We start from the raw sequence: 23,771 nt of genomic DNA on the forward strand, positions 1-23,771 counted from the left end.
CCTCTGCGTGTACAAAAACCACACGCCGTAGACACGGCGACGTTTTGACGCAGAAGCATAATTCAGCCTTAAGATGTTCGTTGAGGAGGCCTGAGGCGGAGGCCGGATGTAGACCAACCAGGTGTTATTTCAACTGTAACTTGTGTGATATCTGGAAGGTCTTGGTTCTGAGCTTCAACCAGACGTCATCTCTAACCCTAGTAGACCTACGGTGTGTCCAATCTGCTTAATATGGTCTTGAATCAATGTACAAGTACTGTTAAAGACCTGCATTTAGAAGTTAACAGGACAAAAAAAAACAAAAAAAAGACACATGTATGTTTGCTTTCTCATAATTCAGGTTTAATGTCTTCAAAAATGTCAAAATTCTTATTAATCCAAACATATACTTTTTACATATCACATCAAGGTAAAGAGAAGATATGCAGAGATGGAAGAAACGGCAGCAGGGAGACAGAAGAGCTGAACAGTCAGGACACACAGTTATAGCCCTCATTTGTGCAGGAGATCCCCACGGTCGGTGCACGCGCTGCCAGTCAAGAGGCGGGACACGTTCACCGTCTACAACAGCTAAAACACGGACACGTCTTCATGCCAACTGCTCCAGTCAAAGGTCCGATCCCGCTTTGCAGGAAACAGAAAGTGACAGAGGGAAAAGTGATCGTTTCCCCGTTTATCAGTTAAACCACTGCAGAAACCCAAACAGAGAAAAACACAGGTGAATAGAAACGAGTCGACTCTTGCTGAAGGCTCAAACATTCATCCGTTTACAGTCTCGCACCTTCAGCCCTCACGTCTCTCACTAGAGCACTTTAATGCCGTCGCTGTTAGTGACACAAAAATAACTGTTCACCATTAAAAGTTCAAACCAAGCAGTTTTGTTTCTCTTTTTTAGAAGACCATTTTCCATGAAAGGAAAAAAAAAAACAACCATCCGTCTCACATTTTTTTGTTTTTTTATCCCTCCTACAGCTGCACTTAGTAACTATGGTAACAGAGCAGACAACTCTTGGCAACTGTGTTGGAGTCTAACAAGAGTGAATTCATCACCGCTTAGTATTCAAGTAATCTACACGTAAAAAAAAACTGTTGCATTTTGAAATGTTCATTCATCTGTTACAGTGGTCACCTTGGAAGAGAGAAAGAATGCAGGTACATTTTCTAAGTGATGCTTACAAAGGCTAAATGGTATTTATTGACACATGGCTCTTAAAATGGCTTTATCTTAATTTCTTAAATAATAAATCCAAAGATAAACCTTTGAGAGCCGCAGCTCTTGACCCATCAAGCCTCCAAAACACAGTCACATGTACAGTATCAATGTTTTCAATCGCTAATCACAACACACATTCATCCTCTAGTCACACTGAAATCTATATCACTCTGAAAAAGTAGAGACTGATGGCAGCTCAGCCCGGTCACATGACAACCCTCCCAACTCAGGTGTTTCATGGGCAACAGTAGCACATTCACCAATCTGTAACAAGGCATTTCCTCCATGTGATCTCAAGTCGAGTTCCTTAATTGTGCATATGCTCAACAGAAAGCAAACTGTGTCGAATGTTCGGTGGATGAGCATCAGTGAAACGAGTCGAGGAGGAAATCGGTAGTTTGGCTTCACTCCTGACCAAACATCGGCGGAGATGCAGATGTCGGTGCCACCGATAACAGTTGTTTTACTGGCTCAGTTTGCTCGTCCGCCCGCCTGAACTTGGAGAGAGTTCGGGTGCACTCAGCACCCTCGGATCGTCCAAACACGTCTTAAATGATAAATACAAATATCTCACACAGTAGAAAGTCCAAGTCGTGTTATTGCTACTAGCAGATTACCTCAAGGAGAAAAAGAAACTAAAAGAAATCTGACCTGGGTCAAATGTTCAACCGCTTCTCAAGGTTTCAAGTGAAAGCCCTCGTTAAAACAGGTGGGTGGGGTTAGTCGCTCAAGTCGGCAAAATAAATGAGAAATCTCAAAAGCAGCCACTGGAAATGTCTGCAGCTTTTGTTTTCCTCTTGAACTGGCCACTTTGCTGACACCGTCTTATAATGCATTAGACTCCAACTGTTCCGGTGCTGCTGGAGCCAGAGAGGTCACCCCACCCACCGTAATATGACCTAGAAACAGCTCCAGTAACAATATGGCAAAACATTTGTGCATGTAAAACATTTGTGTTTGAGTGTAACAGCACATCCAGTCTCACGAGTGAGATCGGCACCGTCTCAGAACTGTGTGAGAGAGAGTTTGTGTAAATGCATAAATGTAACAGCCTCTCCAGTGTCTTCATCTGCTCCCGGAGCTCCCGGGAGGGAAATATTGCTTCTTTCAGACTCCGCCGTGCTTCGCCCGTCGGCCTTCAACCTTCCGGTCCTGCGCGAGATACGACACGCGCAAACATCCTGCAGGTGATCCGGTTCAAACCCGCTGCCAGGCAGAGTTGCCAGGCACAAATAAAATAGACGACCTTTGTGCAAAAATTAGCCCTTTAAATTTTACACAGTTTCAGTTCGTTGTTTGTTTGTTTTTTTGTCATTTTTGCCTCAGAATTTCAGAACTCCGTCTTCTTTTTGTGCAAGCATGCATCAGGTCCATGGAGACTGGCTGTGCAATAGGAAACAGAGTTCAAAGACAATTTAGGAGGGGTGGGGAAGGGGGGTTTGGCTTCCATGTGGATGGTGCTGGTAGAGGAGGGGCTGCCTCGGGGGGACTGACATCCTCCGCTGCTTTTACCTGGAGATCATGGAGCTAGACTGGGAGTGGTTGGAGGAGGTGGTGGCGGCGCTGAGCTGGGAGAAGCCGCTGTGGCTCGACTCCAGGCTGGTCATGGAGCCCCTGAGAGGAGACACAGAGATGCGGTGAACATGAGATGCAGGAATCACGCGTCAGTCAAAGCACGAGGACGGGACACCGGAGCGTCCCAGTCTGCCGGGGACGCTCGCGTGTGCATGACTGGTGCTTGTGATGCAGAACCATGCAGCCAGGCTGTGGCAACCAACACTATCAGGTACAGAGCTTTAAATCACGGCTCAGGCTGAGGTTCAGGAGGCTTGGTGGAGTTTAGAAGCAGAGCCGGTGTTCTGCCAATTTCTGCTGCTTTGCCAAAAAATGCTACCTAATGGTTTTCTACCTTTGCAGAGCTACAATTTTACTGTGTTTTACTCCCTAGCCCCCTTCCTTTTCCCCCCAAGTGGTCCTTGTCTCTTGCGAGGCCGTCATTGTAAATAAGAATGTGTTCTTAATGACCTGCCTGGTTAAATAAAGGCGAATGACGAATGAATATCAAATAAAGCGATGGAATTGTTTTTTTTCTCTTTATCGTATAATGTTCACAAAGTGTAATGCAATTCATGTCGTGGGTAGTGTATTTTGAAGGATCAAATACTCAACATCCCATATTATCAATTTTACATCGTGCAAGAAATGATGCAAACTTAGAAAATCGACTGTGCGCATGCGCAGAACCACAAAGTAGCATTTCTCGGCATGTAGCAGAAATTGGCAGAACACCGGCCTTCAGTCATTTCCCTGATTGTTCATTTAAAGCCTGAGCAGCCTTTTTCTGCAGTTTGAACTTACTATTTTATTTCCCGGCAGACCTGCTATCTTTTATCAGAGTATATGTAGGTCTTGGGGTGCTTTGTGCACCTATTTACCAACTGTATTAACAGATTGGAAGTTGCTGGATGCGGCAGATGAGAGGCGTCTTAGTCGTCAGAAAATGGTTAACGGGATTTTGAACAACTGTGGTATCGTCTACTACATGCATTTGAAGAATCCTCAAATAGCCAAAGACCAATTATAAAAATGTGGCTGCAGCACCTGAACAACCATGCTTTGTGCAAAATAACTATTTTGAAGCACCGAATTTCTTCAAATACACTTTGCATACTGACGCAGCAGCAAACTGTCAATCACAAAGCTGCCTTTCCCTAAAACGAATCCTGTTTTGTAACATTATATTTAATAAAATGAATATTGGGAACATACTGATAAAAAAAAACTGGTAGTAAATGAAACTATAAAGTCACTGAAAATGTACTAAGATAATCAAGGTAGGGAAAAAAAGCATTTTTGAACCTTTTCCCCAGTGAAACCAGGTGGGTCGCCCCCTGCTGCCCATTAGAAGAATTGCAGGTCTAAGGACGGACACTGCATAATTGTTCAGATACTGAAGCCATATCCATCTTTTACATCTTTGGTTATAAGTCAGTGTTCTCACACACTCCAACCAACCACAGTATCCCAACATAAAAACCTTAACACACAACTCGGAATCCAGTGTGAGCAGTCCCAAGCCAAAAGTCACTGCACGTTGAACGCTTCACATGTAGTAGGGTCACAGATATGACCAAAACATAAATAATACATCGTTAGACCCAACCAGAATGAGCCAGGTGATCTTATTTCTGTTTTAGGGAGTAAATTAAGTTGTGACAAGAGGGTATGTTCTGAAAGAAAGGTGGAATTAAGTGAGCTGGTAGTACGGAAAAAAAATAAAACGTCAAAGCCAGGAAAAGTCTCTTGACTGTGACATTCTGGTGCACGTGTGCATGGAAATAAAAACTAATGAGTGTTGGATCAATCTTAAAAATGGAGATAGTCATGCAAGCGTAGTGAGTGCAGTGAGCGAGTGAGTTCAAAGCAGGTTAGACTTAAATGTAGCACAGATTCTCTCTCCAGCACAAACCAAGCGTTAACGTTCTGTTTGCATTTGTAACAGAAGTGGTGAGAAAAAAAAAACAGATGCAAGCCGTCTTTATGCTGCGTTAGAGGAGTGAGCGACGGCCGTGTGGCGGGCCACTCAGACCAGAAGCAGCGATGACGATGAGCTTGTGCCAAAGGAAAAGGGGCAAACACTGAGCCACTTACAAACTCTGCACATCACAGCAAGCCGTTCTTCACAGGAGGAAGACAGGGCAGGAGGAGGAGGAGGAGGGGGTTGTGAGCGATAGAACAGGAGCGAATTGGACAGAAAAAGACTGATTAAAGGAGTATCCAAGGGAGGGAAGCATCGTCATTGTAATACTTTGGACATTTAAAAAAAAGAAAAAAAAAAAAAGGGTCACGATGCTCTTTAATTTCAATATCAGGTATCAAATGTCATACGTGGTACTAAGTGTTGGCCTGTACAGAGCGGTAAACTGAAAGAAGACAGGAGGGGAAAATATGAGCAGTAATAGCAGAAAAAGATGTTTGGAATTGAAACTATCACACTATGGTAAAAGAAAAAGGTTCAAATGTGGGTGCATTCAAACAATTAGCTTAGAGACCGTGGATAGAAATAAATGTCTTTTGCCATTTTCACACATGTACTGCAGCTCTGAGAGTTTCCCCAGAGGAAATGTACGAGGCAACGCTAAGATAAGCACAGTTCAGAGGAACGACATGCAAACTTTACCCTACCAGCTTCCTTGATTACAGTGTTCTGTAAGTGAGCGTGTCATCGTGAGATTTATCAGTAACAGTATAATGAATAGTAGCAGATATGTAACCGGACTAATGTCAGTAAACCCAGGGAAACAGCAAGTGACTGATGCTGATTTACCCTCCAGGTCAACGGCTAGGGCTCAAAACTTCACCAAATCCATGAAACATTGGTAGAGATGCACTTGAGGTTTAAGAGCAAGCATTTGGTCATGAATGTGTAAACTGTTTGGGAAAGGCACGAGATGATGTCTCTGCATCTGGTATCTGGCCTGTATGCTCATTCTGCAGATATTTGATATTGCAGATATGTCCCAATAAAAGCAAAATCCACACTGGATTAAATATAGTCGTCAAATTAGTCTTCACCTCTGTCTGCCGTCGTGAAAGTGGCGTAGAACAAAACACTGCTGTCTCAGCAACATGTCTTTCAACGTAAAGATCTAGTGGGTTCTCCCGAGTCACCAGTCCCCAGTATGTCCCTGCTGTAGTCTGTATATTTGAGAATAGACAACTGTGCACAGTGTGTGGACCCATTTCTGTAGACGTTGTCCAAAGTTCATGTGTGAGAAAGGCATAAACGGACGGCTCAGGTACCAACCTGAAGTCCTCCGAGCCCAGAACCTCGGTGTAGTACATGACTTTACACTTGTGTGAGGAGACCTGCAGGGTGGCCAGCACGTCGTCCACCCGCGGCAGGTTGGTGGCCGAGCAGGCCGGCATGTTGTGAAACTTCCACTGGAGGATATAGAAACCCGGCCACCGGGTTATGTGGGAGCCCTGCGGAGAGAAGAGCAACGCCGAACGTTGAGGTACGCCTGTGTTGAAAAAAAACGATTTTATGATTCTAAATCGATTCTCATTTTAATTCCTAAAAATCGATTTGTATGTCTAAAGATCGATTTTTTTTTTTCTTTTTTTTTTTTCCCATCATTACATTTTTGCCTGGTGAACTTTAGTCCCAGTAGTTTTGAAAACTCCTGAACTAAATGAACTTTTCTTTAGAGAAAATGCTGGACATTTCAGCTTAAATTTCTAAATGTTATATTAGTTCAATGAAGTTCATATTATCTATATTTACTATAGCTTGTTTGGTTTCTCTGTTATCGGACACGGTTTGTCATGAAATACCTGAAAAATGCCGGGTGCTTCATGGCAAGCTGTGTGTCTGGTGACAGAATAAATCAGACAAGCTAAAATAACTTGTTTACTGCTTGAGCTGTTGCAATTTCTTTCTTTTTTTGCACTTTAAATGGATATTGAAATGCCTATTTGAGTTATTTATTTCTTAGTTATTTCACAATAATTATTGTGAAATTATTATTTCAATAGTTATTTTACAGTCATATAATCCAGGCAACATTAACCCAAATCAATATTGAATTGAATCGGATCGAATCAAATGGTGATAATCGATTCTGAATCTTAAGAATCGGAATCGAATCGATTCTTGACATTTGAATCGATACCCAGCTCTATGTTGAGGCCAATGATTTTGCAGAACTACGCTGAATGATTGGGACGTGAGGCGGCCGCTGATCCCCACCTGCACGCTCTCGCCCTCCTTGCAGGTGAGTGGAGACTCCACCATGCTGTAGTCCTGACCCAGAGTCCAGGACTTGTCGATGAGCTGGACGTTGTTGACTCCGGGGGAGGTGATGCCGTGGGCCCCCAGGGGGTCTTTACGCGGCGGCTGGGGGGCCCGCTTTGAGTGGTAGATGTTGAAAACCACATCGCCTTTGCACACGTCGAAGTCCCAGGTGATGACTGAGGCGGCGTCGATGATCTCGATCAGAATCTGAGAGAAATGGAGCATGATTTAGGTCAACGCTGAAGCCGTACAATCAAACTTCTTCTTTTGGGAGTACAGCAATCCCTCGCTAGAACACGGTTCACCTTTCACCGTCTCGCTGCTTCACAGATTTGCATTGTGCATCGTGTTCTGCATTCTGATTGGCTAAACAGTCTCCCCGCTTCAGTTCTCAAATATAATCCATGGTGGCATGTCGGTTTAGTTTAGTTTAGTTTAGTTTAGTTTAGTTTGCACATAAAACATAACAGTAAAAAACAAAGGTCAAATTAAGCATTGTGCAGGAGAGGTGGAAGCCAAAAAGGCTTATGAAAATGCCTCCCCTTTATAAAACAAACATAACAACAATAACAACAGCAAAAGCAAAAACACAATATAAAAATAGATAATATAAGACAGAAAAAGACAATTTAACACGAAAAAGAAAAACACTACTGAATTATTGAAAGATGGAAAAAAATGAAGAAAATGTAAGATAATTGCATGAAAAAAAGTACAGCTTAACAACTCCAGATGTGTTTCTGATCTTAACTAAAAAATGATTTTTTCAAGTGTTTTTTGAACACGTTTACAAGAATCCTTTTGCCCAGAAGAAAAAGGAATGACAACAACTGCCCAAAACTTGTTCTTCTCAGGAAAAAACACACCTGCACCGTGGGCTTTAGAAGAAAAAGAGGCTACAGAGCGAGTCAGGATGCAGCGGCATCAGAAGAGCAGTGAAATACGCAAATAAATATATAGACCAGAGTCACAATTTGTCCTCTTGTAATTGTATTTTTTTTTCATAATCATTTTTCATTTCATTTCATTTCTCCTGTTAAAATCCTGGTGGCGGTGCTGATATCCGCAATCCAAAAAGCCTGGTATAATAATTGTAAAAAAACAAAATAAAGGTTTGCTACTTCCCGGATTTCACCTATCACGGGTTCTTTTGGAACAAAACACGAGGGATTACTGTAAAACTTTGTGTAGTTTCACCAAAGAATATTAAGTAATAGCTCCATATGGAAGTCTTAATTCTAAAACCAGATAAACATAGAAAATATTACAAATAGAATTCAAAGTCAAAACTCATACGACATAAGTCCCATTGGCATAAATAATGTAGCGCAGCAGCAAAAGTATCTCACAGTAGTCAGATTATGGTTGAGGGAATAATTTACAACTATATCCACTAGATGGCAGCGTTCTCTACTGAACCTCCAGCCCAGACCGGCTGAGGAAAAGCTCCGGCTCTGTTCACGGTAAACCCTGCAGGCCTCCAGCCGGACTCTCAGTGGGCTCTGGGTTCAGCCTCACCTCGTGTGGGGCGCCTTTGAAGATGCTGGCACTCTGGTAGATCGTCTCGGTCCACAGTCGGACATCCTCGTTGTCCAGCTCCTCGGCCGTGCGGTACATCGATTTAGGAACCAGGCCGCCCTCGGGTACCTCACACTGCAGAGACACGGCACGCAGACAAACACACAAACAAACCGGTCATTGTCGGTGATGTCATTTGTTCTGAGAATGTAATACTGTTGTCAAATTGTAACCGGCAAAGTTGCATCTCCATCCGGCACTTACCATACACTCTCCTCCCAAGAAGTCGGGGATGATCTCCTTGTCTATGTAGTCCACAAGACCGCCGGGGCCTTGGTAGTCATTGCCTGCGTAGATCAGGAACTTTTTGCGGGTGTTTTCATCAATGAATGGACTCACCTGGAGAAGTAAATATGACCGTGAGTGACTGACAAAACAACAAGGAAATACAATACAATCCCCAAAGCTTGCAACAGGACCTTTTGATGTCACCCGAGAAACTTGGAGATAATGAAATACTGATATTTGTGACTTTTCCATCTATAAAATGCCAGATTGCTTTAGAAATCCTGTGACCATAAGCCAGTCCTGCTAGAGGAAGGCACCCACAGCTACAAACCGCCCCCCGTTTGTTCTCACCAGCGTCCAGAGGACAGGGAAGACTCTCGGAGCTCTGAGGATGAGCAGCCGTCCCAGAGTCTCGGGATAGTTGGCCTCCACCACCTCGATGATCCTCAGCAGCGCCTTGACCCCGGGTCGCCACAGGTGACGCATGTTCAGTCCCTCCAGATCCACCAGACACGTCCAGCAGCTACAGAGGAGGAAGTGAGGGGATTAGAGTGGGTGAAACTGCCCCGTGCTCGTGTGCGTGCACACACACACACACACACACACGGCTTACAGCTCTCGGAGCAATTAGCACCTGTCACCCTGAGGCGAGTCTTAGGCGGTGAAGACAGTGCTGGATAATTCTGAACCCCTGGTGCAGTGATGTGACAGTCATCCACCGCTCACATGCCCCCCCCGTTTGAGAGGCCTGACAGATGACAGATGTCACCGCCGCTCCCTCACTCTCACACTGTGCACTCAGAAACGAGCTTCGCACATCATTTCCATTTTTAGGAAGATAATTCTCCCGCGGAGGCTCACACTGTGTGTATCTGTGTGTGCACATGCGCCAGAGATGCAACTGCTGAACTGAATCCAAAGCAAATATGCTTTTAAGCTGCTTGGGGGGAAAAGAGGACTGATGTTGCTTATTTTTTTCCCCCCACATAATCCTCTTTCTGTTCATCTGAGTATTTTACTACAATTTTGATGAGAAAATGGCCGACAGAAAACGACATCTTCTGTATTTCCAATGCAATAAACTCACATTTGTTACCGATAACCAAAACTGTTACAGCTAATTTCCTGTTCTTTAACAATTCACGTCATCAATTTACCTGATGGGTCTTCCAAACACCTTGGTGTTCTCCTCACAGCGTCTCAGGCCCTCCTCGTTGATTGACAGCACCTAAAATGAGATGACAAAATATTATAAATAGGAAAAAACAGGGGGGGAAAAAGCAAATAAACCTTTTTAAACTATACATGCTAGTGTTCACACACTTGCAGGGACATACCAGGGCATAACCTGCACTGCAGCGTTTAACAGTGTGACCTAGAAACACACGGACCCCCGCTGCTGCGTGCAAACCCCAATCTCATTACCACTTGCTTTACGTACATGTCTCAGCAGCGACTCCTCTCCGAGAGCGCGTACCAGTCCTTTGGTGTCCATCTGGCCCAGCCGCAGGATGTACAAAGGACGGCCGTCTAGAAGAGGAAGACAAATATTGCATGAGCTATCCGAGTATTAATGTATTAAACTCAAGCTAAGAGGAAAGGTCCTGGTGCAGGACAAAAGCTCAGAGTGTTTCAAGAGAAATGCTTTAATAGCCAGTTCCCACTAATCCCAAACAAATACACAAAGAAAACCTGAGTAAGGTACATTTGGAGAATTGCATGTTGACATGTTTTACGTGTAAAAAGCTACACAACTAAGAAAACATAAGTGAATGGAGTAAGTGGATGTATTTTGTGAAATTTTGTCGTTGATGTTGAAACTATTACTGCAGCTCTGCACATAAGATCAACGAAAACACTCGTTAAGATTGTGCATTCCCCCTCCAGAGAACTGGTTCACGACTACAGCTCAGCTGCATCATTTGCACATCACCCCTAAAGGCTGTGCAAGCTGCAAAATCTGGGGATGTTGTGATCTAAGTAAACGACTGGACAAGTAATCCCAATACTTCCTAGACGCAGCAGGTAGTGATTTCACATCTTAGCAGTTTAGATACTGGGTGACGCTGAGTTTATAACTGGACAGATGTTCCAGCATCTGTGGAAGAAACCTCTGGAGTGCATTTGTGTAAACACCCGAGTCTCCAGCCTGTTCAAATGTGGCTGCAGATGCAAACACACCTCTGTCATGGTGGTGCCAGCCACCGGTGTAGAAGTCCTGCAGGACTTGTGGAGAGTTCCAAGTCTCCAGCAGGTAGTCCACCTGGTGCTGCTTCCTCCAGGTGAGAGACTGGCACAGGATCTCCCGGGCCTTGTCCATGTTGAAGTCTCTGGCCCGCAGGAAACGCAGGATGTGCTCGTCTTTAGGGATCTGAACAGAGATGGCAAAGCATTCATCTCTGGTTGTGGCACAATATTACAAAAAACGTGATTTAAAAAAAAAATTAATTAATTACATTTTTTAATTAAATGGTATTTATATAGTGTCTATTACAACATAAGTTGTCTCTAGGCGCTTTCCAGAGACCCAGGACATGACCCTGAGCAATTATTACACAATTATTAATTATTACATAAACAAAACATAATTGGATTTGCATTTTCATAGATAAAGAAATAGGATGACGATGATATATAATCTTATTCTTCAGTATATGGTGACATTAGCTTCCCGCTTTGCAGTGAAAACTGTGCCCTGGTAAATAGCCCATGAGAACACTTAAAAAGATTAAAAGTATTGTCTCTATTCCAGCAGCTTGTTTTTACTAAAAATAAATACATAAAAAATAAACACTAAATCCTGCAACAACAGTCCTCTTCACGTAAATAAGATATTAAACTGGCATCTTGGGCAGCGACTGTCTATCTGATCAGCCAAATCAATTATTGAAAAGCCCTTAATGGCACTTGGAAAGTAAAAGACTTCCATTTATAGTTATTACCCCGTTAACAATAATTTTTTTGGCATACTGCGCAGCCCTAAACTATGCTTGTACTTAGCCATTGAATATACTTAAAAACAACACAGTACCTTTCCTTTGTGCGTCTCCTGAAGCCACTTGCGGAGTCTGATCAGACAGCTCTCCTGGAGGGGCGTCAGGTCCCCCAGGTAACGCTTGATATAATCTGCATCCAGCTTGTCTGTAACAAAAACAGAAAAGATGGAGTTAGCAGCTGGTTTTCTCCTTGGGTAGAAAGCCTTTCCTTTCTATTACTGTTGGGTATAATGCAGAAGTGTATTTTCTTTACCTAATTCTTCTTTACAGTAACTTTTCTCTCGGTGAATTGTAATTTAAGCTTCTTTTTCTGTGTGCATATTAGGGATGGGCGGTATGGACTAAAAAAATGTATCACGATAATTTCTGGCATTTATCCCGATAACAATAAAAATGACGATAAAAAAAATACCAATTCAACTGCACCTTTTTAACTATAAATCTATCACCACATTCAGTCTTTGGAGCCCCCAAAACAAGTTTTCTTAGCTTATAAAATCACAAAGTAGAAAAAAATACAACTTGATAAATAAAGAAACAAATAAATAAAAGTTCACTGAAAATAAAACCCAATCAGTGATGACCTCTTCTAATATAAATAAAATGTGCAAATTAACCTGTGGTTGGAACATGCCACAAATTAGATACTATTGCAATTTTTTTTTGTAATAGTCAAACGTTATATAAAAATGTAACAACCATTTCCTTCTGTTTTTGCAGACTCTGCATATAATAGATGATGTTTGCTCCTCGTCTCTCTTTTTAAATCCAAACCAGTTCCAGATAACGGAGCTGGAGCCTCGTTTAACAACGAGCTCCTCGCTCTCAGATCCACCTTCCGCCATGTTTGTTACACAAAAACGTCATCAACGGGAATTTAGCGTTTTTACCGCGAGATGACAAATTCTTACCGTGGGGAATTTTTTTGACGGTTTATCGTGAACGGTAAAAATATCGCCCATTCCTAGTGCATATATATTATTATCAAGTTTGGCAAAACCTGAAGCAACGTATATGCATTTAATCTTGTATTATATATAGTAAGTGTATTTATAAAGATTATCACAGTTCTTGGGAAAAGCATAGAAAAAGTGCTGGCGTCCATGTTTCTGTCATGTGCGGGACCGACCTTCAGGCGTCCCGGCCAGGATGTCCGTGAGGCTGTCTGCCTGGAGCGCGGTGCAGTCTTGCTTTGCCTCCTGCGAGGGCGTGTCTTTGGCGTCGGCAGGCTGCGGGGCAGAAGCTGCAGGCGTGCAGGTGTGCAGGGGGAGGACAGGCGGGCTCACGGAGAGGGTGGTGGGTCTGGGGGGAGCCGTGGACGGCGAGAGAGGACTCCAGCGGGGCACCTGAGTGATGCCCTCATCCTCCAGCTCCTTCAGGTAGAACTCGATGATTTCCTTTCCCTGTGAGGAACGCAGGTGAGACCAGTGTGAGGACACAGATTCAAGATTCAGCCTTACTGAAAAGCAAGGCATAAATGATTGAAACTGAAATATCAGGTAATGAAAAACATCGAGGAAAGACATTTTGAAGAAATAAATTAATCACTGGTTCTATTCATCCTAAATGAATCATGATCATTCAGTGGGTCCAGAATAGAAGGTATTTATCCAATTTCTGCTTATCATTTACAGAAGCTTATTTAGGCAATTAAAGAGATGAAATGACGCATGCCTTGGAAACCTCAGCCTGCCCTGAAAAGACTGTTCCATTCGGCATAATCCATGAAGCAGCTATTATGGGGTTGTGAAAGCATGTTTCTAAGAAGTACAAAGGAAATGTCAGCTTGTAATGACTGTAAAAGTGCACACACGGACCTTTTTGATACTGCTGGCGTACTGCTTCATGGCAATCTTTTCCACGGTGCTCTCAAAGCCAAAGAAGGACTTGATGTCCAAGCTGGCGGTCTGTTCGAAACACGTCCAGTCCTCATTCTCCGGGTGGACCTGCACCGCGCACACACAAACATACACACCAGTGTTTCATACTGTACAAACATGCGGCGGCAAGATGACCTTGTTACCATGGCGACCACGCGCCCGGCTTCAGCCGGTAATGACGCACGTCGGGAGAAATTTTCACACTGTGCACTGTGAGTGGGCGTGTGTCTGTCCAGGCTACATTAGCCCGTGTTTATGCATGAGGTGTTTGGACTTAAGACAGAACACAAATGTACAGAGACGCACGTGTTTCTGGTTCCATGAAGGTTAGGGGAATCAACCTCACACCAATATATATTTTTGTAAATATTAATGTTATTATCAGGATTTTCTATGAATATTCTAAACCTGTATTATTAAAAATATGTACTTGTAAATGTACTTTATTTATATAGCCCTTTACAGCCACCTCTAGGTGAGCCAGGGTGCTTTACAGAATAAAACATACAGAAATACAACATACAATCATAATACTAAATAGAATAAATAGAATAAAAGAAAAAGAGTAAAAAGTGTCACCACGCTACTGGGTATTAAAGGCCATTCTAAATAAATAGGTTTTAAGGTCAGAGATAGTGCGTAAGTTGCAGGGGAGCTTGTTCCAGAGCCGGGGGGGGAAACTGAAAAGGCTCGGTCACCCCAGCGCTTGAACTTTGACCTGGGCACTTCCAACAACAGTCGGTTTGAGGATCTCAGCGCCCTGCCATGCTCACCTACCGTTAAAAGCTCAGATAAATAGGGTGGGGCAAGGCCGTTGAGGGCTTTAAAAATATATATATTCATAATATTTAGTGTTGTCCCAATCGATCGGGCCCGATCACGGCATTTTCAAAACATCGGTATCGGCCAAAAAAGTATCGGGACATACCTAGTTATTAATGTTTTTAATATATATTAAATCGTTTTATATATCGTTGCATTTAACGTCACTTCGGCCACCGGCCGGAAGAGACGAAGTAAGCAAAACTAACATGGTTTACATGTTTGAATTGTGAAATTATATATCTGTTCATGTTGCATTAAGCTGCTGCCATTCAGAATGTTGCACTAAGGTTAAGCCAAAAAGTATTTTAATTTTCTTGTGTTTGTGAGTTTGACTGGATGTCATTCAACTACCTCTTTTGAAGTTAAATTTGTTTATTTTTGTTATTGCACTATTCTGCACTTTTTGTTTTAGTTTACAATTTCATGTTTTTACATTTTGTGGCACCAGAGCTGATAAACTTTGTTGAAATATATGTCCATGTTGTTCTCCAATGGACAATAAAGGAAACTTGGGATAATTTAGTTTTAGTCCTCTTTTTTTTTCTACTTTTATATTTCATTGCCAAAAAAAGTGATTGGATCGGGAAAAATCGGGATCGGCAGATACTACAACTCAAGTGATCGGGATCGGGTCGGGAGCTAAAAAAATCCTGATCGGGACAACCCTAATAATATTATTATAATAATTTTCTTTGGGAGCCAAGACGCAAATCCATCCTGAAGGTAAAAGCTGGTAGCTTCGTTAACCATGACAACTTTAATACTGTAATACTCTCTAACCGAGCCGCCCATCCCGGTTACAGAGGCACAGCATCCCCAAAGTACGCAGCAAGAACCTCTTCACAGCCCTGTGACTAAATTTAGCACTCCCCCCGGTTGGAGGCAAATGCAATGTTCTTGACCTCATTTAGTCACAGCGCAGATCCATGAGAGTTAAGCATGTGAAATGCAGCAGTGGGAAAAATGAGGACAAACTGGTTTTAGAGCAGTATTTGAACAGGCTTTCTCTGCAGGGACGTACTGTATTAAAGGAGCATAAACATTCAAATGTGCTTGATAGCATCAGAATGGCCTTCAGCAGCAGATTAATGTCATCACGCAACACGTCCGGGTTTACTCGATCTCTTTCTGTGATAAGTGTAAAGAATGTTAAAAACAGCAGGGACCAGGGTCGCACTTTTCTCTCTACTCTAACCAGTGTGTTTGGATGACAATGCGGAGCGAGAGCTACTGACCGAATAGCAGCAGGTCTCGTGGATGATGACTCTGTTGGAAAAGGTCTCATTGTGGGACTCGATGTGCAGAGTCCTCTCCTGTCGGTTCAGTGTGTTTTTCTGGATGAAGTAGACGTAGTCTACACCTGCAATCTGTAAACCACAGAAAAAAACACCTCGTGTTATTCTCACAGCCTACGATAACAAGTGTGGGAAAGCTGTAATTACCAAAAGCATCATGGCTGTGATGGATGTTTGCTCAGGACTCGAGGTCCAACCTACCCTTTTGAGGAGTCGCGGCGCGTCCACGTCCAGGGCGCAGCGCCGCTCGATCCTGTTGACGGAGCCGTCCTCGCTGGTCTCCTCCTCCACCACATCACTGGCCACAAACATGGGGATGAGGTGGCAGGTGGGGAAGCGGCGTTCATATGCCTGGCGAGACAACAACAACGGAATTATAGTGTGCAAAGTAGTATTTCTGCGGCGGAGAAAATTGTAGGTTTCAACTTTCACTCCAGAGAAAGAAAAAAAGAACAAGAGGTTATTAGTAATTGTCTTCGTCTCACTGAAGGAATGACAGGTTTACAGCTACCTAACTGCTACTGTTGCACTGGGCACTTTAAACTTGCACAATTTGTTAGTATTTAAACTGGCTCCTCATGCCCTTCCCTCCTTTTCTTCTAATTTTACCGCCATCTCCCATTGTTATACGAGTTAATCGTTGTGATTGTAAAGTTATACAGCACATTTTATAACTTTACTGTTGTAGAAAGAGCTTTAAATGCTTCTCATTCACACACACGGACTCGGAAAAGAAGAAAGATTTCCGTATGAACATGGTGTGGCCATGCAGGGAGGACGAAGTGTCTTGTCCAGGGACATTTTGAGATGTACAGGAACTACGGATCAAGTCCTCTGGTTGGAAGACGATCTTTGGAGGCTATATTTACCTACACAAACTCGTTAAGGCAGCATATGCTCTTTAAGTTACAGGAGGAGCTTATTTATATCATCCCTCATTGATCAATGATGTTAGTTTTTTCAAAAAGAGGAGCATTTGAAGAAAAGATCTGTAAAAAGAAAAGCTGCTGATGTTTGAGCCGTTAATTACTTAAAAAGGGCAAATATGTGGAATGGCAGGTTTTGTATTACTGGCTTACGTAATACCTATTAGAACACAGAATCCAAACACCAACACCAAGGAGGACAGGAATTTGAATAAGTGGGCACAGAAAATGATTGCTCCACAAAGAAATGAGAGGGCTGGACAAAAGCCCCTTCAGCTCCGAACTGATTTAACCTTTTCACTTGAGCCACGCCAGTGCAGACTCAGCATAAGAACTTTATTGCTTTACAACAAAAGGCTCTGTACATAATAGCAACACTTGAGTCTTTAAAGTATGTGTCCTCATAAATCCCAAACAAAGACAAACTAAGCGGTTTGGCCAGGGTCATCTAGCTGTTGTGCAACAGGGCCTTGCTAGAACATTGTGCGGCGACAGCAGCCGTATCTGCATGTTCCATCATGCATCCCTCAGCCAGCGCTGATCTGATAGCGCTGGGTTCAAAACTAAGTCTAGAGCAGAGACGAGACTAAATTAAAATGTGCTAAGCTGATTATTTGAGCTGGTACTGGCCTTCGTCAATCACAGCACCGAGTTCCAACCAGCTAGAGAGGTGGACAATGGACTGCTTCATAAATGAATTCAAGTTCATAGTTGATGGCGAGAAACAAGAATCTCTTTAATAATCTGGAAATGACTTTGGTATTGCAACATCCAACACTGAGGAAATGACTGCCTGCTGTAGCTTGTCCACAGTCCACAGCAACTAAAACGTGCAACTTCTTAGGCCTGTGTTGAAAAAATCGATTTCCCAATTCTAAATCGATTCTCATATTAATTCCTAAAAATCGATTCATATGTCTAAAGATCGATTTTTTTAAAATGTATTTATGTATTTTTTTTTCATTATTACAACTTTTGGTAATTTTTTTGTTCATCCTCAAAAAAGGAATGTTTTGTTGGACACGAGAATAACTGGTGCCATGTTTTTGCCTTTAAATATGTTTAAAGGTATGAAAACATTAAAGTGTTAGGTTATAAAAACCAAATTCTCAAAAATTAAAAACCAAAATAACTTGAAAATGGAACAAATAAAAACGGAAAATGGGAAAAAATAAAACCGATTTCATTGTCTCTGTTTCCTCCCTGGATCTGTTTGGTAATTCTGACCCACAAGATGTTTCTGTTTCAGTTCTATCAGCATTCTGGGAGCTGATTGGTCCTTACAGCATCATTAGCTGCAATACTTGCTGTTGAATCTCAATATAATACTAGTATTAATATTTTGCATAACTACAGTCATATAATTCATGCAACAGCTCAAAAAACAGTTTTAATAACACTAACCAAATCAATATCGGAATCAAATCAAATCTTGATAATCGATTCTGAATTTTAAGAATCGGAATTGAATCGATTCTTGACATTTGAATCGATCCCCAGCCCTACAACTTCTACGGCAGCTTTATGTAACTTGTGTAGCAGCAGCAGCACCATCTGCGTCAGACTATGACATCCATCAAAAGAAGGTCCAGGCTGCTGCAGAGATCAGCTGGCTGACAGGAACCTCATACACAGAAGCCTGGACTCCTCATTGGGGCTGATCCAGGTCCAGGTCCAGACTGTGATCCTTGGTGAGCATCATCCCTGCCTCCACCCCCCTTCCTGTTTGTAACGCTGGCAAATAAGGGCCACTTGTGTAAAAGGGAGTAGTACATGGCGTACACGGCATAAAGGGAGAAGTCCAGTGGAAAGACAATGCAGAGGGGGTGGTGTTTCACATCTACAAACATACTGTATGATGCCTGTATACACAGTTGAAATATCTTGCGTCATCCACATACAAATGATTTCAGATATGATGCGTTTTCTGTATCATTTATGTCAGAATAAAAACAAAAAAATGAAACCTGGACTTATTTACAACAGGTAAAGTCCTCTTTCCCTGTATATGCTTAATCCTCATTCTGTGCAAATTTGCAGTGCGCTTGAAAATGTGTTTTATGTGAGGAAAACATCAACTGAGACACCAAATGCTGCTCACAAGACTGCTATGATCAGTTGGTCTCAGCTGGACAAAGACGCTTTGTTCTGTAAAAACTAAAAGAACCTTTATACTAAGTTTAAGTTTCTCTGAAACTCATGAAAGAGCATAGGTGTCCAATGTGACCAGTCTTCAATAAGACAAAGCTGAGCAGAAAGTTTATTGCTTTATATTGTAACAACCGATCCCTTTGCATATCAGTGTCAAAGCAAAACATTTTAACTTCTGGAGTTATTGGGAAAAAAAAAAAAATCCAAAGAAAAGGATTTTCCATTCAATTTCCACAAAGTGAAACACTGACTACAGAGCATTTATCATGGAGCAAAATAAGCAGTTGTTTTGTGTGAAAGCGGGCAGAAGTGTTCAGCCATTCCTGGCACGCCACCAGCAGGGCTGCAGATCCACTCACTGCCCACTGTCCCCTGGCCGGGTGAATGCTGAGCTCTGTGTTTCAGCCCCGCTGCTCTGGAACAGTGGCTGTGTGGCTTTGTCCTGTCGTCAGCACAACAGCACGGACCCACTTCCAGTTTCACCCATTAAAAACTTCTCAACAGCCAGTAAACCACAACAAATGTGGGGCAAAACACCCTAAACAGCTTTAAACAACCTTTAGTTCCCTTTTTTAACTATTAAAAACAGAAAGGCTGCCTTTCCAATAACATACAGACCAAATGCTGTCCGATCTGATTAGACTGAATTAATTATTAGTATTAAAAAGGTTTTATTATGCGGTAAACTGTTTTGGTTAAAACTCTTATGAAAGTGACAAACTACTTTGTTTTTTTATTGACATTGGCCATTTGAAGATGCATCAACTCAATGACCCTGAACAAAAGCAATTATGCAGGATATACCAGCTCAGCTCTAACAGGATCTTAAATTCATGTATCTCTGTTAACATGGAAAAACCTCCTTCAAATCATTTCATGAAGTGTTTGCCAAGTAGGAGTAAAAACACACAACAAACAAGTTCATCCACTCCTCTGAGCACATATTAAGGGCACGTGCCATCCACTTTCAGGATTATTTTAACTGATCCCAAAGACATACTGAACAGTTTTATGTGGATTGCCTCAGCATTCACATGACAGAAGGAAAAAACCTATCAAAATTAAATATGTTCAGGATTCCAGGTTAGTTAAACGGCCAGTGTAAGAAAAACTGCAAGAAAAAAAAACCAACAGTCCTCTGGTTGCCACGGAGATGGTATGTTATATAAACCTCAAAAGGCCAAGCCATGAGTAAAAGCTCCTGGAATTTGTTTAGAAATGTGGCGTGCTTTCCAGAGGCAAATGAAAGCAGCAGAGAAAAAAAGAAGTTCCTCCAACAAACACACAAAATGGATTCCCCTTCAGAAAGAAGTGGCCGAGGTCAGGAGTCAGGAGTACGGGAAATAACACGACTTTTACTCAGGAAGGGAGATTCAGGAAATTGATGACTTCCAAAAGAAACAACACACTTTAAGGCTATAAAAAGGTGCATGTAAACTTGTACCGGTACTTCCTGGTATGAAATAAGACAACAAGAAATGCTGGCAGGCACCCGAGGCATTATCCATCTTGATGTTGTTTCAATGAACAATAACTTAAGTAAAGGAAAGAACAAGTTAAGAAATTACACGAGGTTCAAGCTCTAACTCGGAACAAATAAATCTGCTTTCATGGACTTTTCTTGTGTTGATCATTTGGGGATATAAACCAAAACATCTGCTTTCCACTGCAGAATTTAAGACATTTTTTGGCAATAAATAAAGCTGTAATAAGCATTAAAGTGCAAGTGCAAAGCCTTGTATAATCTCTCTGAATGGATTTATTTCAATAATGACCTCTACACATTTTTCTTCTGAAAATGAAATCTCACATTAATATATGCAAAAGGGCCAGACATAAACATCCCTCTACCCACGTTTTCAGATGCTCATCACTGCTCTTGGATAGTAAAGTCCATCACTAATTTAAAACAATAAAAAAAATAAAACACTTTATGCACCAGATGCAGTGTCATATCAAATATGTCCCTAAAAGGTGAATGTTTTGGCCCATCAGCTTTTACAAATACTTCTGTAGCCAAGGACAAATTGTCTGCAAAACTGAGGGGTATGCAGTTTTCCTCAAGATCAGTAATCTGCTCCGGCTATCAGACTAAAGAAGGATTCAGAAGAGAAATATATATTTATATGACACCTTATTAGGAAAGGCCGTTTGTTCATCTAGGGAGCCCTACAAATGAGACTTGCGTCAACCTGTGATGGCTGTGGCAATAACCTTACATGTCGACACTGACCCGAGACCGCTTTCAGACTCCTTTGAAGCAGAGGCATCTCTCAAGCTTATGAAAATGGTTGCATAACAGAGACAAGAGTTATCCATAGGTCAGACTTGGCTATTTTAATCAGCTGGGTGGGAAAATGGAAGCATTTAGGGCGGCGACGCTTTTAAGATACTTGAAAAGGACAGCTGAGAGATAATGTCTAGCTAACACAGTTCACAGATCCTGGAAAGTAGCAGTTGAGTCTGGCTGCACCGCGTCTGGAAAAATCAAAAGTAGAACTAATTGGTCATAAATCACTCGTTCTATTCATAAATGTGTCTGATTGCAGTCAAACGGAGCATCTTAATGTTGTACCAAAGACATTTGAATGAGCTGCATACATGCCATGCAGTAATAAATGAGCTCCCAAAGAGAACAATCGTCCTGGGATTTTTTTATTTTCTAGGATCTCAAATGCTATGACACCAATAAAGACACCTAGTGTTCAATGAATGAATGAATGAATGAGTGAATGAATGAATAAAGTGTATTCAGTCATGACAACACAACACAAAAACAACACCAGGAAATATTGTGCACAGCATTAACATTTCACACAAAACCAATAGTCATGTGTTTAACAATGTGTTTAATATCAGCAAACTGCTGCATTTTCTTGCTCCTCTGAAGTTGCTCTTGGACATTTGCACCAAATTCATATTCCACAGTAATCATCATTCCTTTGACGCAAGAAGCATAGAAAGCCTTTGCCAGGACGGTGACATCAGCTAGATGTTAGGTGACAATAATCATTAACAGGTCCCACCCACAACCCCAGGCACTTCTAGGTTTGATCCATTCGGACGTCATTACGGGGGCTAAAATCAAACATCTGGCATGTATTTTATATATTCATACATGAAACCTGGTGGGAACCGTTTGCCCTTTGCAGACAAGTAAGTGATTTGACCGGTAGGGTCACGTTTAATGTTGCTTGGAAAGAAGATGCTGTCCTGTGGACCATCAGAGGCTGAGGAACAGCAGATAAGAGATTCACTTCCAGCTGTTACTGAGCCCCAGTTAGTATTGGGACTGCTGAAGGACAATGACCAGACGCTCAACCAGAACCAGCCAGAACCTCAATGGCTGGGCACATTTTGTTCAAGGGGCTAAAATATTATTTCAACCTCAGGTCTCCTATATGTCCCGTTAAGGCCAAGACGAAAAGGGAAATTGTGTAAATAAAGTTAGTTAAGTGTCAAAATCCCTCCTTGCCTAAGAGTGGTACTGGTTTGCCGCCTATAGAGCAGCGTTTCCCAACCCTGGCTCTTGCAGCACAGTCACTGCGGTTACATGCACATCTAAATCAAGTTATTGGCAACTATAGCTACGGATTAAACTGGAGTTTCCCAGATATCCAAGTAAACATGCTGGAGAAAACAATCGATTATCGAGTGAGGTGCGTTCGACTCAGCGATGCTAGGTGGCGCCACATGCACTTTAGCGTTGGCTTTATTCCTGTTAGTTCTTTGTTGTTCTTCTTCTCCTACTGTGTTGATATTCGGGCTGGGTCTGCTTTTGTTACATTATTACATGGACATACTAGCCAAAGATAAAATACACCCATGCAACTTTTTCTTTAGGCAACATGCATGTATTTTTCTTGTGTATTCTTTTTAATCAGTCAAACAGTTTTAGTGATTTACTGATGTTTTCTTTGCCGGTTTGAAGGGCGTCTGCAAGTTTGGCTGAAAAAAATCGATCAGAGAATACGTAGTAAGAGCCTCTCATACAAGCTTAAATAAATGAAAAGAGCTCTTGTGGAAAATCCCTGTATCAAGTACTTCCACGTTCTCCGTATCCTGGCCGACCAGTTCAACAGCTTTGGGCTGATGACGCCTCAAGGATGCAGCTTCAAGTTACATGGGTTGATACACTGTTAACACGGATGAACATGGTATTTGCTGCCACGCACACGTTAGAATAACTAAAGCTTAAATATTTAAAGAAAGAGATTCACTTTGTAGTTCCTACTTGGCAAGTACGACTCAGGAGGAAGTAGTTTGCTCCGTCTGTAATTGGATCAGTGGTGTTCTGGTGCACTTGATAGCACCGCAGTTCAGCCAGCAGACCAACTCATACTCACCGTCTACAATCTGAGCACAAACATAAGAACTCTGAACATGAACAAACACGGACTACTCTGGCAAAAGTGTTTAATCGTTACCTTATATTATTTGGTTTTTGGGAGAGAGTTAAATAGGTTTTACACTTTTGTACTTCAGCTGTGGTAAAAATAGAGTTTAAAGGTGGCAAAATGAATATAATGCAAAAACCTAAGAGGACATTTTCAAATAGGTTTTAAAACCTAACCACAAATTTGTGGTTAAGTTATATATTGGGATTTAAAACTGCATTCTGTCACACAATATAGTTATAACATTCCCTTTTACTGCTTTCTCTCCCAACATTACTTCTGCTTTTGATGTGAAGTGCATTTTGGAGCGCACCAAATCAGCAGCGTCTACCACCTTGGACTTTTTTGGGGTACGACGGAAGTACCAAAACAAAGGGCAGGGATTTGTATTGAAGTTCACAAAAGTGCCCATTGCAGAACCGTTCCTGGAAACGTAAGCATGTGCCAACAGTCCCACAAAGCCCCCCCGGACCCCCGATGAAGGA

At 42.1% G+C, this 23,771-nt stretch overlaps 1 protein-coding gene across 3 annotated transcripts in view; it reads right to left on the reverse strand.

Annotated features, from left to right (window-relative positions):
• Positions 1-325: 325 nt before the first annotated feature.
• The window catches only part of si:dkey-237i9.1 (SEC14-like protein 1), a 33,384-nt gene continuing 9,938 nt past the window's right edge, over positions 326-23,771 (reverse strand). The window contains exons 3-18 of one of the 3 annotated variants that reach the window (XM_061724686.1): positions 16,014-16,163; positions 15,753-15,884; positions 13,630-13,758; positions 12,942-13,215; positions 11,848-11,957; positions 10,998-11,187; positions 10,258-10,346; positions 9,974-10,044; positions 9,168-9,339; positions 8,793-8,927; positions 8,529-8,663; positions 6,966-7,217; positions 6,021-6,199; positions 4,865-4,891; positions 2,726-2,827; positions 326-2,596 (exon numbers count right to left, since the gene is read on the reverse strand). In XM_061724686.1, coding sequence (XP_061580670.1) covers positions 2,578-2,596; positions 2,726-2,827; positions 4,865-4,891; positions 6,021-6,199; positions 6,966-7,217; positions 8,529-8,663; positions 8,793-8,927; positions 9,168-9,339; positions 9,974-10,044; positions 10,258-10,346; positions 10,998-11,187; positions 11,848-11,957; positions 12,942-13,215; positions 13,630-13,758; positions 15,753-15,884; positions 16,014-16,163 — 2,166 coding nt within the window. In that variant the 3' untranslated portion in view covers positions 326-2,577. Of the gene's footprint in view, positions 2,828-4,864; positions 4,892-6,020; positions 6,200-6,965; positions 7,218-8,528; positions 8,664-8,792; positions 8,928-9,167; positions 9,340-9,973; positions 10,045-10,257; positions 10,347-10,997; positions 11,188-11,847; positions 11,958-12,941; positions 13,216-13,629; positions 13,759-15,752; positions 15,885-16,013; positions 16,164-23,771 lie in introns of all 3 variants that reach the window. The other 2 variants (XM_061724688.1, XM_061724687.1) reach the window with 2 other exon arrangements.

Source organism: Cololabis saira, chromosome 1 (assembly GCF_033807715.1).
Source record: "Cololabis saira isolate AMF1-May2022 chromosome 1, fColSai1.1, whole genome shotgun sequence".
NCBI classification, from domain to species: Eukaryota; Metazoa; Chordata; class Actinopteri; order Beloniformes; family Belonidae; genus Cololabis; species Cololabis saira.